This window comes from Aspergillus multicolor (assembly GCF_047715735.1).
Source record: "Aspergillus multicolor strain CBS 133.54 unplaced genomic scaffold BDW74scaffold_39, whole genome shotgun sequence".
Lineage (NCBI taxonomy): Eukaryota > Fungi > Ascomycota > Eurotiomycetes > Eurotiales > Aspergillaceae > Aspergillus > Aspergillus multicolor.
Window position 1 is genome coordinate 87,541 of NW_027395990.1, and position 12,541 is coordinate 100,081.

The following is a 12,541-nucleotide window of genomic DNA, read 5'->3' on the forward strand; positions in this document are numbered from 1 at the left end:
ACTGTAGTCGAAGCTTGTACTTGGAGTACTCGATCTACTGCGGGGGTGGAACAGAGATATACTACCACCCGCAGTTGGAGGGGCCGGGGTCGGACGGGCTCCGACTCGGCATTTGAGGTTATGTCCGAATGCTAGGGAGCGTTCCGGGAGAATTCAATCCGGACGGAGTATGGATCTGTCTATATACTCCGTACAGTGTACGGAGTACGGTGTTCTGGGTAAGGCGTGCTAGCCCTATCTCCGTGATCGGGCCTGTTAGTATTCCAACTATATCCAAAGCTATCTACACTCTACCCAAAATACCTAAACCCAAGGATGACTAATTCTTCTTCTTCTTCGTCTTATCCACCACCTCAATCCACTGGCTCTTCAAGCCACGCCGCGTAAGCGCTGTATCAATAACCTTGCGTTGATCGCCCTGAACTAGGACCTCCATTACTCCCTTCGGAGCACCGGTAGCCTGTGCGACGCTCGTGCTGCTAGCGCACTTCTTCTGAAGCTCCTCAGCGAGCAGCGTCGGGATTATTCCGAAGATCTCCAGGTTCGAGACTTTGGTGACGGTCTTGGAGCCTGTGCGGCGTTCTAATGTGACAAGAGCCTTGGGTGCTGCCCCGGCCTTTGGCTTGACGTCCGAAAGGGTCTGTCCTGGCTTCAGAATGGCGTAGTGGGGTGCAAGCAGCGTCGAGTCTTCGAAAAGGCGCTTGAGGAGGAAGTCGCGAGTGGTCTTGCCGCGGGCAAGGGTGTTTTTGTCGTCTGAAGAAGAAGTGAAGATGGTGTTGGCGAGGAATGGGTTGAGAGTAAGGATGCGTTTGTTTTGCGGGTCGACGATCGAAGGGCTTTGGGACTGGATGTACTCGTCTATCCGTTTGGAGACATCGGAATATTTATAGAAGTTGCTTGGATGTGTGCTGGAGAGCGGCGGGAAGATGGTTGGTGTGAGCTTCGCTGTTGGTCGGTATAGGCTTTGCACTGTGAGTGTCTGTCCGACAGAGGGGTCGCCACCCTCGGAGCTTGTAGCAGGCTTCTTGCCAGCGGCGTTCGATGACTTTCTTGTGTTCTCGACTGCGCCTTTGTTTGCGAGTCGGTATGGAGTGAAGTTGATGACTCGGTGATCGTCGAAGTCGACATCTAAGATAACAGTCTCTTGCCCGTTGCGGTCTTTGGATTTGACCAGTATCTGTTTGTCTAGGTACTTGATAAACTTCTTGACGTTCTTCCAGCTTGTCTTCTTGATTTGGTAGAACTGAGCTTGCTGTGCTGTGTATATAGGCAGATAAGGGGTGATCATGTTCGCGATGAGAGCGGATGGTGAGATAGGGAGAGACAGGCCATGGTTCGGCGTAGATGGATTGTCCTCCTTCAGTTTATATAGCGAGTATAGGAAGGCTTTCTCGAATGCGGCATCGATTTCTGTTTCTGTCAGTGCCCGGGACTTCAGTAAAGCTAACAGACATACCTTTCGTGGTAGGCTCTTTCTCAACAACCGGCTCATTCACAGGTTCGTCAGCCAGATCTCCGGCATCTGCGGTAGCTTCCTGGCCGTCTTTGTCTTCCAGATCTAGCCCTTCAACCGCTTCTTCAACACCAGCCTCGCCCTCTTCTTCCTCCTCCACCTCATCCCACCCTTCCAAATACTCCGGAGCCGGAACACCAGGCCTAGATGACGGACTCCAAGCCCAAAGCTCATCCCCCTCCCACTGAATCCCCCTAACAGCATGCCCCTTAGTCCCCTGCACCTCCCCAAGAGCCGAAACATCAATTTCGCAGATCCCCACAAACAAAGGCACAGTCTCGCGATCCAGACTAGCAACCGCAACAACCGCCCCCTTCACAGCGCGCGCATCAAACGGCGGCTCATTCGCCAAACCGGGCGTCATCAAGTCCGCGCCAGACCGAAGCTTCCCCATAACAAACTCAGGCGTATGGAGCAGCGGTACAATATTCGGGTTATGCCAGAGCGTATAGACGGTGGGGTACAGACGCTTCTCTGCGCCGGGGCCCTGGTCGATTCTGAACCAGAGCGCGCGCTCGTCGGCATCGCCGTGCGTGCCTACGTAGACCATTCCTTGGACTTCGCGCAGATCGGGACCGGCGGTAGTGGTGAAGCGTGCGGAGAGGCAGTTTTCGGGGAGAAGGGCATTGCGGATGGATGTGAGGGTTGGTTGGGTGGAATTCGCATTCGCGGCGGCATCGTCGCTGGATTCGGCGGGGGCCGAGGGGATCGCGATCTTGTAGTCGGCGATAATCTGGTCGGCAATTTTGCGCCGGTCTGAGGATCGCAGGGGTGAGAGGTTTTTGATCTTTATTGCTGGGGTGAGTTGCTGTTGCGCAGGATGGAGGGGTTACGATGCGGGGTAGCACTCACGGTGGGCTTCTTCTTGAACATGATGCTGGCGTGAGGCTGTATAGCTCTTGAATGCAAGAAACTCACGGGCTCAGCTGTGTGCGCTGTGTGTCCAGCCAGACGTAGAAGCTGGAGCTGTTTTGTCAAAAATGACGAAGGGGGGACCCTGCTGCATTTTAACGTCAGATCTGGATTTTCAACCCCGCAACAACAATGGCCCGCATGTCCCCGCTTCTATGAGCCCAGGCCTACGAAAGACTGCATTTGATCCAAGATGACTCAAGGGATGCAAGCCCAAGCATGATACGCGATTACTCATCTACTACTCATTTTCTATGCGGCTCTGCCCTGCTCTAGGCATTCCAAATGACTCACTCTTTCCTCCAAAGGTGGTATACGAGTTCTCCAATCAGGCGTCAAGATGGAGGATGATGCAACAAACCATATGCCAGAAGAGCCTCAAACCAAGTACCTACTGACCAAGATGCCGCATAACTTTACACCAAACAAGCGCCGAAGACTGTGTCCTTTGCGAAAATGTCATGGTAAGACACGATGCTGTTGAAAATCTCCCATGTGCGAGACGGTCTCGCGTTTCCATTCAATATTGCAAAATGGATTAAACTTAGACATTTCTGACCCTAGATACAATAGAGTATCACAATACTCAGTCATTATCTCCAGCAAGTGGAGTATCATCTTCCAGATCTTCCCTCGTTCAGCCGTACATCTCCCGATCCACCTCATTCCCAGCAACTACCATGAATTCCTCACCAAGCGTTCCCTCCCCAAAGACCTTGTGTGGAGACCTCCGCTCAGACCACTCCAGGGAGATCTCACTCAATCTATCCCCGTCAACGAGAACCCGACCCTGCAGGGTAACCCGCCCGTTCGCATCGAGAGACGCGAGCAGGAAGTGATCTGTTTTGAAGGTCTCTTTGTCCGCGATTAGGATATAGCTCTTTGATACAGCATGCAGAAGCTCCAAGGCCGCGGCGTTATCTCTAACTAGGATGTTCAAATCCGCTCTCCAAGATGGATTGGCACGTTTAATGGCGTTGACTCCTCGCTTAAATTCAGAAACGGGGCTTCGGCTGCATTGGGAGGGATGAGGCACCACGATCTCCGGTAGAGTCTCATAAACACGCTGCCAGTACTCGCTAAACGCAAAGAGATGAGCGTCATCCAGGATCGCCCGCGTCGGCATATTCCTCCGACAGCGTCGCCCAGCTCTTCACGCGCTCATTATCAGCAGGGTCGTACCACGTCCTTAGAAGAACCGGGTTGCTGCCCGCTTTGTTATAACTTTGCCAAACCCACCAGGCTCTTCTGCGCATGGCATTGGACCGCCAGGGGCGCAGGATTGTGGATATTTCTTCCTCGGTTGGAATACGGGCTGGCTGAGCGTCTGGGTTGAGGGCGCCGCCTGTCGGATCCCAGTTGGGGTTGGGCTGGCCCAGGTTAAGGAATTGCTTGACCAGGCGCGTGCGTTGCATGGGGGTTTGTTCGGTGGATGCGGGGGTCCAGGATTTCTGGGTGATATGAATACCAGGATCGGATTCTATAGCTGGAAGGGGGAAACTCACAATTAGATAATGCTCGACGGGCAGTTGACCCCATGAAGGTAGGTAGTCGAGGCCTGCCATATTTTGCGAAGGGGTTCGGAAATCAGCAACAGAGAGAAAGACCTGGAGGGGAACGGACGGGGGCGGGGCTGGCCCAGTACTAGCACCTATTCTCAATGCTACTTTATATGGGAAACAGCGTCATTATTTCGTTGTTCATGGGTACTGTGTTCAAAGTATCTACTTCCGTGTCAAGGTCATGCCCCCTACTATCTCAACGGTCATTGTCGTCCACTTCGTCCCATATCATCACGCCTGTACTAATACTAGCTCAACAATACAATGTCTCTGCATGAGTCAGTATGACCTACTCGCGCCCTCTCAATCGCGCTTGGTGTTACCCATATCGGTGTCCCCATCCACATCTTCACCCTCATCCACCTCTACGGACGCATACTCGACAAGGTACCGGTTATAGCTTCCTTTCTCACTGTAGATGCGGATCGCCAGCTGGCAAACTACCCAGCAATATCCATTCCAGGGCTTCCCATTGGTATGACCAGGAAGCCTGCGCACCCCATCCTGCACGAAACAGTCGACGGCCGCTACCAGTCCTCGTTTTCATATCCATTGCCGCCATCGTTGTTGTCGTAGTAGTCCGCGTCATGGCCATCATGGCCATCGTAATCACCGCCCTGACCAAATCCCTCCTCATCGTCCGAGAACACCGGATAACCCTCAAACTCCGGCTCATCGAGTCCCCATTCACAGTGGTTATCTGGTGCATCGAGACGACATCCCTTCTCGCCCGAATCGTCTTCATCATTGTCTTCAGGCGCAGGGTAGCCGATGCGCACTCCGCTCGGGGGATCCGAGTCCGAGTCCGAGTCGTAGGGATTCGCGTTGGACTCGGTGGGCTTTTCGTTCTCGGACGACTGATTCTTTGTGTGGACGCTATCGTGCGCATAGGCTCTGTCGTTCTCCTGGTAGCAACGGAGGATCTCCTTTCCCATTTGGATGTCATCGTCGCTGTGCATTTTGAGGTTGTGGCTGTGCATGAAATGCTGGAAGTTGTTGTAGCCTCCGTCTTTCAATGAACCGTAGTAGCTTTGTTCTTCGGGCTGGTCGGGGTTCTTGGTCGTGTTTTGCGAGGCCATGGTTGTTGAGGTGTGTTGGGCGAGTTTGGAAGAGTGAGCTTGCTGGAGGAAGTTTATGTTCCTGGGATTGAGAGAAAGGGAAATATGAAAGAAACGAGCAAGGGGTCAGAGATGGTGAGAGTGTTGAGAGCTTTGAAGAGGACTGGTCCGAAGCGCAAACGGATGTTGTCTTTGGTGGGCGCCTGCCTGCCGGGTTCATAACATGCTTCAAAGCTATGAGAGGTAGCCATGTACTCTACGCTACCGTGTATTCATCCTTTTCGTTCTTTGGCTGTTTCTTGACCTAATGCCTATTGATCTTATGATATTCCAGGCCAGCTCTGCTTCCCCGTTGCTTTTTATTCCTCCAAGAGAAGTAATCAGAAACAGATTAGAGCTAATCAGAAACGTAGCAGCCGAATGACATTAAATAAGAGTAGGGTGTGAAGGCACCATGAGATTCTTGAGTCCCGACAACAAAGGAGTCCAGAGAGAGTGAGAACTAGAGGTTGTTGGAAGTGGCCTGCTAAGGAGAAAGCAAGAGAAAAAGTCCAACAGCTCCTCATTCTTCTCCTCAAAGCTATACAGCTTTGACTGGCGTATATGGATGCTTGTACCATTGTTCGAGCAGGCATAGTAAATACGTCCATGCTGAGGCCCAACTATGGATACCATGTGAACCTAGTGCACCACGTTAGCGCTGTGATGAAGCAAGACTCCACCATAGAGACCTACAGGAAACCTCCTTTCACTCCCACACCGCAGGTCCTTCTCCGATTACCTGAATCCTTGTCCCTCGTAAAGTTCTTCACCGTCATCGGCCTCTGCTAATTTCAGAGGCTCATGGGCTCCGTTTCGCATAGCTGTTATAATGGCCGCAAGCTCGCCCTGCATGATTGATCCTCATGCCCATTAGAGGATACTGCGTCAAGAAGAGTACGTGTGGAAATTCAGTCTGTCCAAGGCCATGGCCACATTCAAATGTCCCAGACGTCCATTCGTTCTCTCTTGGTGGACCGTGGCGCTGGAAGCCATGGGATTCATTATATTATGGATGAGGCTCACTACGGTAGTCATAATGTGATTAGATGTCTGCGCAAAGTCTAGAGAAGAGTGAATATCACTTACACGACCCACTGGATGTCGCAGTTTCCCGCCATGCCTATGACTCGGGACAGACCACCACCAATTCTTCCTATTTACCGCCATGGTAAAATGGGTTCATGTTGTTACCTCTCATTATAGTACTCGTCACTTTGCTGAGTCGAGTATCGGGTACCAATCCAAGAGTAACCTGTTGGAAACATAAAGACAGTACTTGAGTCAACAATGCTCACTGCGAGTCATACCGCATTCCATTCATTGCATTAGACAAAGCTTACTATCTGCCTACATGGATTCTTTTATATATGCTATTCCCCAACATTCTGACCATGTCCATCATATCTCCATCTGCTGACGTATGACGGCGTTGAGCCTGACCCCCCATTACTCGTTGCATAAACCCCGAGAAGTACGCCTAAGAGGTCAGCCGGATCAAAGCTTCTCTATTGAGAGGACAATTACCTGTGAATCTCCCAGTGCCCCCGCTCACCAACACTGTCTCCGCTTGCTGACTGTAATCAAGTTTATCGAGTCCAGGCAGTGCAGCAGATAGGGTATAATGAGTATCGTTGACCGCTTGGATCTGCAATCTGACTGGGCTATCCTTCAGAGGTGGTAGGGCCTTGATAACGGTTTCTGGGACTGTGACGTTCTGCGTTGCTGGTGTGTTTAAATCATCCAGCAAGGTTGTCTGGAAACGGAGGTGCGGAATCAACTTTCCAGAAACCCGCTGGAGGACAAGTCCCAAGTCAATATGCTGATACTGAGTTAGGAAAACCGTCACACCGACTTCCTCTCCTTCCTTCGTCGGAGCGAAAGACACGTCTACACTGTAGGTGAAGTATGTATGGCTCTGTCGACGCGTTATCAGCGTAATAGCTGTTTGTTCGACGCCTTCTCCAGCGCTACCGAGACCGGTTATATTATGGCGTGATGGTAGCAGACGCAAGGAGAATGGGCGCTCGGGAGGAGATACGGTAAAGGCACCAGGCTTGGGGAACCGCCAGAACAGAAAGTGTCGAGGGATAGAGGTTCCAGGAGCAAAGTCTATCCGATCTGGAGCATCAACATGTGGCCCGTCTCCTGGAATACCGCTAGACGGCTGTGGCAGCTCCCAGCCGGTCATTCGCCCTCGTACAGGCTCAAGAATAGGCCACTCTCCGTCTTCCCAAGTTACCGGAAACAGAACGGTCTCTCGGCCCATGGGATAAACCCTCCAAGCTGGACCAGAGCGTGTCGCTAGGGCTACTCCCCACCAGTTGCCGTTGCCGTCCTGGATAAGGTCCGCATGACCAACGGTCTGGAAGTATTTCGCCGTGTTCTTGTTTGTCAAGATAGGGTTTCCGCTATATCCTTCAAATGGTCCGGTCACGTTCTTTGATCGAGCAATCACTTGCTGGTGACCAAGCTCTGTACCTCCCTCGCCAATACAGAGATAGTACCAGCCGTCCTTCTTGTATATATGAGGCCCCTCCGGAAGACCAGCACCCGTGCCGTTCCAGATCCTGTATGATGGCCCGGTCTTTCCAGTCTTCAGGTCAAGTGTGGCCTGCGAAACACCCGCGTATGATATATAGGCGGTGCCGTCCCCCTCCCAGAAAATATCAGGGTCAATATCTCCGATCTCAAATCTCAGCGGCTGGCTCCACGCTTTGTCTGAGTAGATGTCATCGGTCGTGAAAAGCAAACCTTTGAACCCAAAGTCTGGATACATCGAGACGTATGAGGTCAAAAGATAGAACTTCCCGATGCGATATCTGATCGTCGACGCCCAGAGCCCATCTTGCTGTGTCTGCGAGGTACTATTCGCAATCTCCGGCACTTGGGCCACTCGAGTCACGACATGACTGGCAAGTTTCCAATTCACCAGATCTTTGCTTGCATAGATGGGTATGCCCGGGACAGTAAGAAAAGACGAAGTCGTGCAGAAGAAGGTATTGTCCTCTTCTGGGACAAAGGTGCAGCTAGGGTCCGAGTGCCAACCAGGAAGAATAGGGTTTGTATAAGTGGAATTCTGAGCGAAAGACGAAGACATGACTAGCACTGTGAGTATGAAGAATGCCGGCCAGGGTCTCATGATGGCACTGCACCAAAGTTAAAGAATTGCACTTTTGCCCATGGCCCATTTCCGACCAGTGACCTGGATGCTTATATACTCAAGCATGCGGCATGCCATGCGAGTGCCATTGGTGGGCAATTCGAGTTGTCCTGATATTAGACGCATTTAACCGGGACTTTAAGCGGCTGTGTACTTTCCCAAAGCATGTAGCCCAGAATCCGTGGACGTACCATGCCATTGTCAACAGCATTGCTCCCTCGTTCCTTCTTGATGTCAATCAGGCGCAGAGTGCTTGGCTCTGCACTTCCCCATGCAGTCTCTTTTTGAATACCACACGCTGCAGCGTTCTGCATTAGTACAAGCATCTTCTACCCATCCATGCATGTTTACTCGATATATCCTCTAACCAGGTGCAATCTGGCCTCCCAGTCCCTCGAGCGAGTACAATGGCTAACCCGAGACAGTCGACACCTTCCACAATGGCAAAGCGCCCCTACGCCGAGCTCGACGTCTTTCGGGAACTCATCCACTCCATCAAATTCGACCCTCCCACACAACGAAACGTGTCCTACACAGGATTAGTGACCACATTGCTTGCGCATTATTTCCCACATACCGAAGGTTTCGTCGTCACACCAAGCGAAGTTGATCCACAGGACGATAGCCTCACTCTTCGTGTCCATTACTATCTCCCAAAACCAGGTCAAGATGAACGCCCTGTGAGGATCCCCAACTATCTCCTCGTGACCGTCATACGCCCATCGCCGAACGTGGATCTGGATTGCGCGCACTTGGATCCCAAGTTCGTCGGCCTTGACACATTTGCGCGCGAGGTATGGAACGACCTGGACGACTCGTATGCGATGGCAGTCGCTGGTCTCTATGCTTATATCTTCCAGTATCGGCCTCAAGAGCCGGAGGGGGAGCGATTTGTCAGGCTTGGAGACAAATACACAATTGGAGGCCAGTGGTATATCCGGAATATGTTTCATCTGCAGGTAGACAGTGGCAGGATTCATGGATTCTTGACGGAAATGTCTCTCAAGACTTGTGGGGACATGGGCTTTGAAATTATAGCCCAGGATCAGATGAGCATTTCGGTGCACGGTGAAGAATGGGTTGGGGTTGAGGCTTAGGGCTGGGAGGTATGTGCCTCTGCATTATGTTCTTGGGTTGTTGGACTATACGGGCATCGTTGGGTTAGATCAAGAGGCAGTGTTTATCTTTTCATCGTTCTCTATGCCTACCTTAAGTCATGTATAGATACCCAAAAGTTCCTCAGTCTGCTGCTTGACAAGTCAATAAGTGCAAGTCTGTTACCTAGCTATTCTTTGCGCTAGAGTACGGTCATACAAACACCTATCGGCCTTATTCTACTAAATCAGTGGTACGATGGGAAGGATCTGAAATAAAAGTGAAGTAGCAAAGAAGGATAAACATTCCACTATTCTATCCGCTATGCCAAGTAGTATAGTATAGGTACACAAAAAGGATGCCGGATCCAATTGAAAAAGCCATCCCACAGTTCGCCGATTAAACGGGACCAAAGGAGGTGAAGAAAGAAGTAATAAGAGAAGCAAAGAAAAGGCAAAGCAAGGTGAGAGGTCTATTTTCGTATCCGGCATCCGACTAGATTCCTAGAAGGAGAAATCTAGTGGAGGGAACGAGCGTGGACCTTGTCGGTGACCAACCACTTAAGGGTCTCCTTCAGAAGGCTGAGGAACTCCTCGGCGCTCAGGGAGTTGAAGTACTCGGAGAGGCTGGAGCTGTCGGTGGGGAGCTCGGTAGAGCCGGAGCTGGAGTCAGAGCCGGAGCCAGAGGCGGAGGTCTCGGTGGCAGTGGCAGTCTCGGTAGCAGTGGCGGTGGCAGTCTCGGTGACGGTGGACGAGGCGGCCTCGGTCTCAGAGGGCTGAGCAACCTGGGTCTCGACGGCGGGGGCAGTAGGCTCAGAGGCGTACTCGGTAGCGGTGGAGGTAACGGTCTGACCAGGGATTGTCTCAGTCTCAATGTAGGTGGAGGTGAAGGTGGGCTGAGGGGCCTGGGCATCGGCCGGGGCAGAGACCTGGGCAGGCGCGCTCGCGCTGGGGGTGGGCACGAGAGGGGTGGACGAGCCGACCGGGGTAGTGGTGGGGATGACTGGGACGCTTACGGAAGAGGTAGCGGTGGAGGTGGCGGCGGCGCTGGAGGAAGCACCGCTGCCGCTGTTGCCGCTGCCGGAGGAGGCACCGTCCCAGAGGGCGGGGCCGGGGATCTCGTAGGAGTCGAGAGTCTGGTAGATGTTGACGAGGATACCGGCGTCGGTGGGGGTGTAGAGCTCAGTACCGAGGGTACCGGAGGGGGAGGCGCTGCCGCCGCCAGTGACGTCGAGGTTGACACACTGGGGGTAGTTCTGGGCGCCGTTCTCGCTGCCGGCAGAGTGGAGGGCGATAATCTCGTGGCGGAGGACGTAGCCACCGGCGGCGAGGGAGCTGGGGATGGTGACGGTCCAGCTGTTGTTGTTGGAGATCAGGTTGTCAGAGGCCCAGGTACCGGGGACACTAGAGTCGTCGATGAGACCGCTCTCGCCAATCTTAACCCACTCGAGGGTGGTCTTGTCGACAGTTGTGCAGTCACCGCCGCAGTTGGCGATGTAGTCGATGACGGGACCTTTGGGAATGTCAGTAAATCGTGATCGGGAGTTGCTAGAATTGCTGCATACCGTGGTGAGACTCGGGCCAGTCGGTCCACTGGAGCTCAACGGTGCCACCAGCAGCGACGGTGGCAGAGGCCTGGGCGTTGGTGGCGTCCTTGTGGCAGATGATGTCGCCGGAGGTGTAGCTGGAGCCATCGACGAAACCCAAGTCGGTAGCATCCTCAGTCCATCCAACAACGGCAGGGGGGTCGGAGCTGTAGGGGTACTGGTTGACGAGGTAACCTCCGTAGTAGGTGCCGTCGGCGACGATACCAGAGACGTAACCGTGACCAGCGACCATGGCCGCGGAGGCAAGAGCAAGACCAGCAGTTCTAGCGACAGACATTTTGTTGGTAGTTATTGAGTTTTTCAACGCGCAGCGTTCTTCAAGTTCCGAAGGATTGAATGAGGGTAGGGGGGTAAAAAGAATGTCCGAACTTCAGTCAATGAAGTGGGAAGTAAGAGAATGAATGGATCGTTGATCCGGTGTAAAAGAATGCAAGGTTGGTGGTGAGGAAGAAGAGAAGAACTGTCACTGTCGTCGAGATCGAATGCCTTTATATACACCGATGTCCCATCTGCCCACAACGGCCTTCGAGTACGAAAGCTCAGATCAAGCCAGGCAAACGGCCACGCCGGCGAATGAAGGTTCGTTGTTGGCGCTACCCAGCCGCATCTAGATTACCTCGAAGCTAGACGTTTCCCCCCAAGGAACCATTGCGATAGGCCTGCTGAGACCCGCAGTCTGAAGTAGATGAAAAGTCGAGTGCTAAGACCTGGGCATGAGACGCCGACGCCTGGTTAGATTGACGAACACGGCACCCCGTCAGGAGAATAGACTAGTTGAGGGTTAGTGTATGCGATGGAGATGCAGTTGCGGAGACGGGGTCCTCACGATTTCAAGGCGGAAGGCGTCTAGGTCCCTTTTCGATCCCTTGGGCATTTGTTTCTGACAGCCTGGGTTTCAACTTGAACAGTGCTCCATGTCCTGTCCCTGCCAAGCATCCCGGTCATTAAACTCGGCCCTACCGCGGTGGAGCAGGCAATCAATTGCCTTGACATTTCTGACAGGACAACTCCACTCAAGCCCATACACCGCTTCAAAGGCTTTGAAAACTGACCAGTGTGGCCGAAGGTGATGTTGGATGTGCGACAGGTGGTTGTAGATAGAGAGTTGAGGGAGAATTCTTCCGTCGGCTGTTCCTGGTGAGGTGTTGCCACGTGCCGCCGTTTCACCTCGACAAACACCAGAACCTTCAACTGCTGTTTATCACCTGCATCGTTTTGCTCCATCAAATCGCGACATGAGATCGGGAATATTATCGACTTCATCTCCGAGTACGCGATCCGCCAGGATTGCCACCCGAATTCGCGTCTGGGAATAATGATGCAGCGCTAACAAACACTCCTCAATATATTCGCCCGCTATGATACGTTCAATTCTATGTGACAGCGCCGGATAAATTAGATGAGCCCACTACTGATGTGGTCCAGGCAATAACCGCCGGTGGGGATGTCATCCGCTAGCAGGATGGCTTCAATTTTCCATTATTCGGAGTATGCAGGCACAGACAACATATCACACATGATGGCATCATCCCAGGATAACCTCGCCTTTTGACTTGTCATCGACTCATAAGGTAATTTGTATAGCGCTGACTC

General features: G+C 52.6%; 6 protein-coding genes across 6 annotated transcripts; 1 reads left to right on the top strand and 5 right to left on the bottom strand.

The window, feature by feature from the left end:
- On the bottom strand, positions 1-2,449 carry BDW74DRAFT_188321 (putative RNA binding protein Ligatin/Tma64). Its single transcript, XM_073731693.1, has 3 exons — positions 2,366-2,449; positions 1,457-2,300; positions 1-1,410 (listed from the first exon to the last, which is right to left on the bottom strand). Exons 1-3 carry the CDS (start codon positions 2,384-2,386, stop codon positions 320-322), a joined length of 1,956 nt encoding a protein of 651 aa, XP_073579030.1. The 5' UTR covers positions 2,387-2,449; the 3' UTR covers positions 1-319.
- A 613-nt stretch (positions 2,450-3,062) lies between these two features.
- On the bottom strand, positions 3,063-3,990 carry BDW74DRAFT_182853 (uncharacterized protein; the record flags this gene model as incomplete). Its single annotated transcript, XM_073730364.1, has 2 exons — positions 3,063-3,504; positions 3,563-3,990. The coding sequence occupies 2 exons, from the start codon at positions 3,988-3,990 to the stop codon at positions 3,063-3,065; spliced, it is 870 nt and encodes a 289-aa protein (XP_073579031.1).
- Positions 3,991-4,514: 524 nt separating this feature from the next.
- Positions 4,515-5,066, bottom strand: BDW74DRAFT_182854 (uncharacterized protein; the record flags this gene model as incomplete). The annotated part of the gene is made up of 1 exon (XM_073730365.1): positions 4,515-5,066. The coding sequence occupies one exon, from the start codon at positions 5,064-5,066 to the stop codon at positions 4,515-4,517; it is 552 nt and encodes a 183-aa protein (XP_073579032.1).
- Positions 5,067-6,457: 1,391 nt separating this feature from the next.
- BDW74DRAFT_182855 (uncharacterized protein) lies at positions 6,458-8,226 on the bottom strand (the record flags this gene model as incomplete). Its single annotated transcript, XM_073730366.1, has 2 exons — positions 6,458-6,564; positions 6,612-8,226. The coding sequence occupies 2 exons, from the start codon at positions 8,224-8,226 to the stop codon at positions 6,458-6,460; spliced, it is 1,722 nt and encodes a 573-aa protein (XP_073579033.1).
- Positions 8,227-8,687: 461 nt separating this feature from the next.
- Positions 8,688-9,344, top strand: BDW74DRAFT_182856 (uncharacterized protein; the record flags this gene model as incomplete). Its single annotated transcript, XM_073730367.1, has 1 exon — positions 8,688-9,344. One exon carries the CDS (start codon positions 8,688-8,690, stop codon positions 9,342-9,344), a length of 657 nt encoding a protein of 218 aa, XP_073579034.1.
- Positions 9,345-9,662: 318 nt separating this feature from the next.
- BDW74DRAFT_96215 (lytic polysaccharide monooxygenase auxiliary activity family 9 protein) lies at positions 9,663-11,398 on the bottom strand. Its single transcript, XM_073734174.1, has 3 exons — positions 10,907-11,398; positions 10,358-10,854; positions 9,663-10,189 (listed from the first exon to the last, which is right to left on the bottom strand). The coding sequence occupies exons 1-3, from the start codon at positions 11,223-11,225 to the stop codon at positions 9,860-9,862; spliced, it is 1,146 nt and encodes a 381-aa protein (XP_073579035.1). The 5' UTR covers positions 11,226-11,398; the 3' UTR covers positions 9,663-9,859.
- Positions 11,399-12,541: the final 1,143 nt, after the last annotated feature.

Coding starts and splice junctions, on each gene's coding strand:
- BDW74DRAFT_96215 (XM_073734174.1), bottom strand. CDS start 11,225: ATGTCTGTCGCTAGAACTGCTGGTCTTGCTCTTGCCTCCGCGGCCATG. Junction 10,855..10,906: donor CTGGCCCGAGTCTCACCACG/GTATGCAGCAAT, acceptor ACATTCCCAAAG/GTCCCGTCATCGACTACATC. Junction 10,190..10,357: donor CCTCCACCGCTACCTCTTCC/GTAAGCGTCCCA, acceptor ATCCCTGGTCAG/ACCGTTACCTCCACCGCTAC.
- BDW74DRAFT_188321 (XM_073731693.1), bottom strand. CDS start 2,386: ATGTTCAAGAAGAAGCCCACC. Junction 2,301..2,365: donor TGTTCAAGAAGAAGCCCACC/GTGAGTGCTACC, acceptor CCAGCAATAAAG/ATCAAAAACCTCTCACCCCT. Junction 1,411..1,456: donor GAAAGAGCCTACCACGAAAG/GTATGTCTGTTA, acceptor TGACAGAAACAG/AAATCGATGCCGCATTCGAG.